The 948-nt window shown below is 66.1% G+C and overlaps 1 protein-coding gene across 1 annotated transcript in view; it reads left to right on the plus strand.

The window, feature by feature from the left end:
• The first annotated feature begins 628 nt into the window (after window positions 1-628).
• Window positions 629-948, plus strand: part of MCOLN2 (mucolipin TRP cation channel 2) — a 78806-nt gene continuing 78486 nt past the window's right edge. The window contains 1 exon segment of the mRNA XM_027772259.1: window positions 629-740. Within this exon segment, the coding sequence (XP_027628060.1) occupies window positions 664-740 (77 nt within the window). The 5' untranslated portion in view covers window positions 629-663.

The raw sequence follows: 948 nt of genomic DNA on the forward strand, positions 1-948 counted from the left end.
CCCGCCAGGTTCCAAGGCACGCGGGGGGCGGCTCCGCGCCCGCCCTCTGTGCCCGCTGGCGCCACGTGGACGCTCGCTTCTGGCCTAGGAGGCCCGCCAGGGTCCCGACCCACACCTCCGACGATCCTGCCACTCCCTGTGCGCGCAGCGCACTTTGGACACGTCTGAGACCTGACCCTTGTCCAAGAGTTTCGCGGTCGTGCACTTCCGCATGAAGAAAAGCCGGGGTGAATGAACTTGTTCGAAATAAACTTGGTTTGACGTGAAGTTCTGGAGGGAAAGGGTGCTGTCTTTCTCATCCCAGGGAACGAGGCCCCCAACATTTGTCTTAGAGCTCAGTGACCGGTCCCCGAACTCATCAAAGGTAGAAATGACTAAAGAAATGGACTAATGCATGGATATAGACCGCAAGGAATGAACACGCCTGTGAAGGGAAAAGGAGAAATCAGGGGAGCCATCCAGGCAGAGGCAGGCAGGCAGGAGTGCGGGGCCGGCCGCCCGGGGGCGTAGTGGCGGGCGCGAGGGCAGCCCCGCAGTAGCGCTCCACCCCGGGGTCCCCCAGATAAGGCGCTTCACCCAGCGCTACCTCGCAGCGGGCGGGCTGGACCGCAGCAGGTGCAGGTGTGCCGAGCTCTGCGGCCTGGTGCGGTCTCTGTCCGCGCCATGCCGCGCGGCGCGGAGGCGCTGGACCTGCCTGAGTGGAAGCGCTTCTCCCGCCCGCCTGGGGAACCCCGGCGCAGGTCAGTACCCAGGGGCGCCCGGTGGCTCGCAAGCCCCCTCCAGGCCACCATTCCACCCCAGGGACCCCGGCGCCGCCGCAGCTCAGGGCTGATTTCTTCCTGGGGTCTTTTCGCGCCAGCACCTCGGCTTCATTCCCCACCGCCTCCCCCAGCTCTACTTCTAGGGCCCCGGCCTCCAGAGCGAGGGGCCAGCTCGCGGACACGTGGG

This window comes from Tupaia chinensis, unplaced genomic scaffold (assembly GCF_000334495.1).
Source record: "Tupaia chinensis unplaced genomic scaffold, TupChi_1.0 Scaffold000263_1, whole genome shotgun sequence".
Taxonomy (NCBI): domain Eukaryota; kingdom Metazoa; phylum Chordata; class Mammalia; order Scandentia; family Tupaiidae; genus Tupaia; species Tupaia belangeri.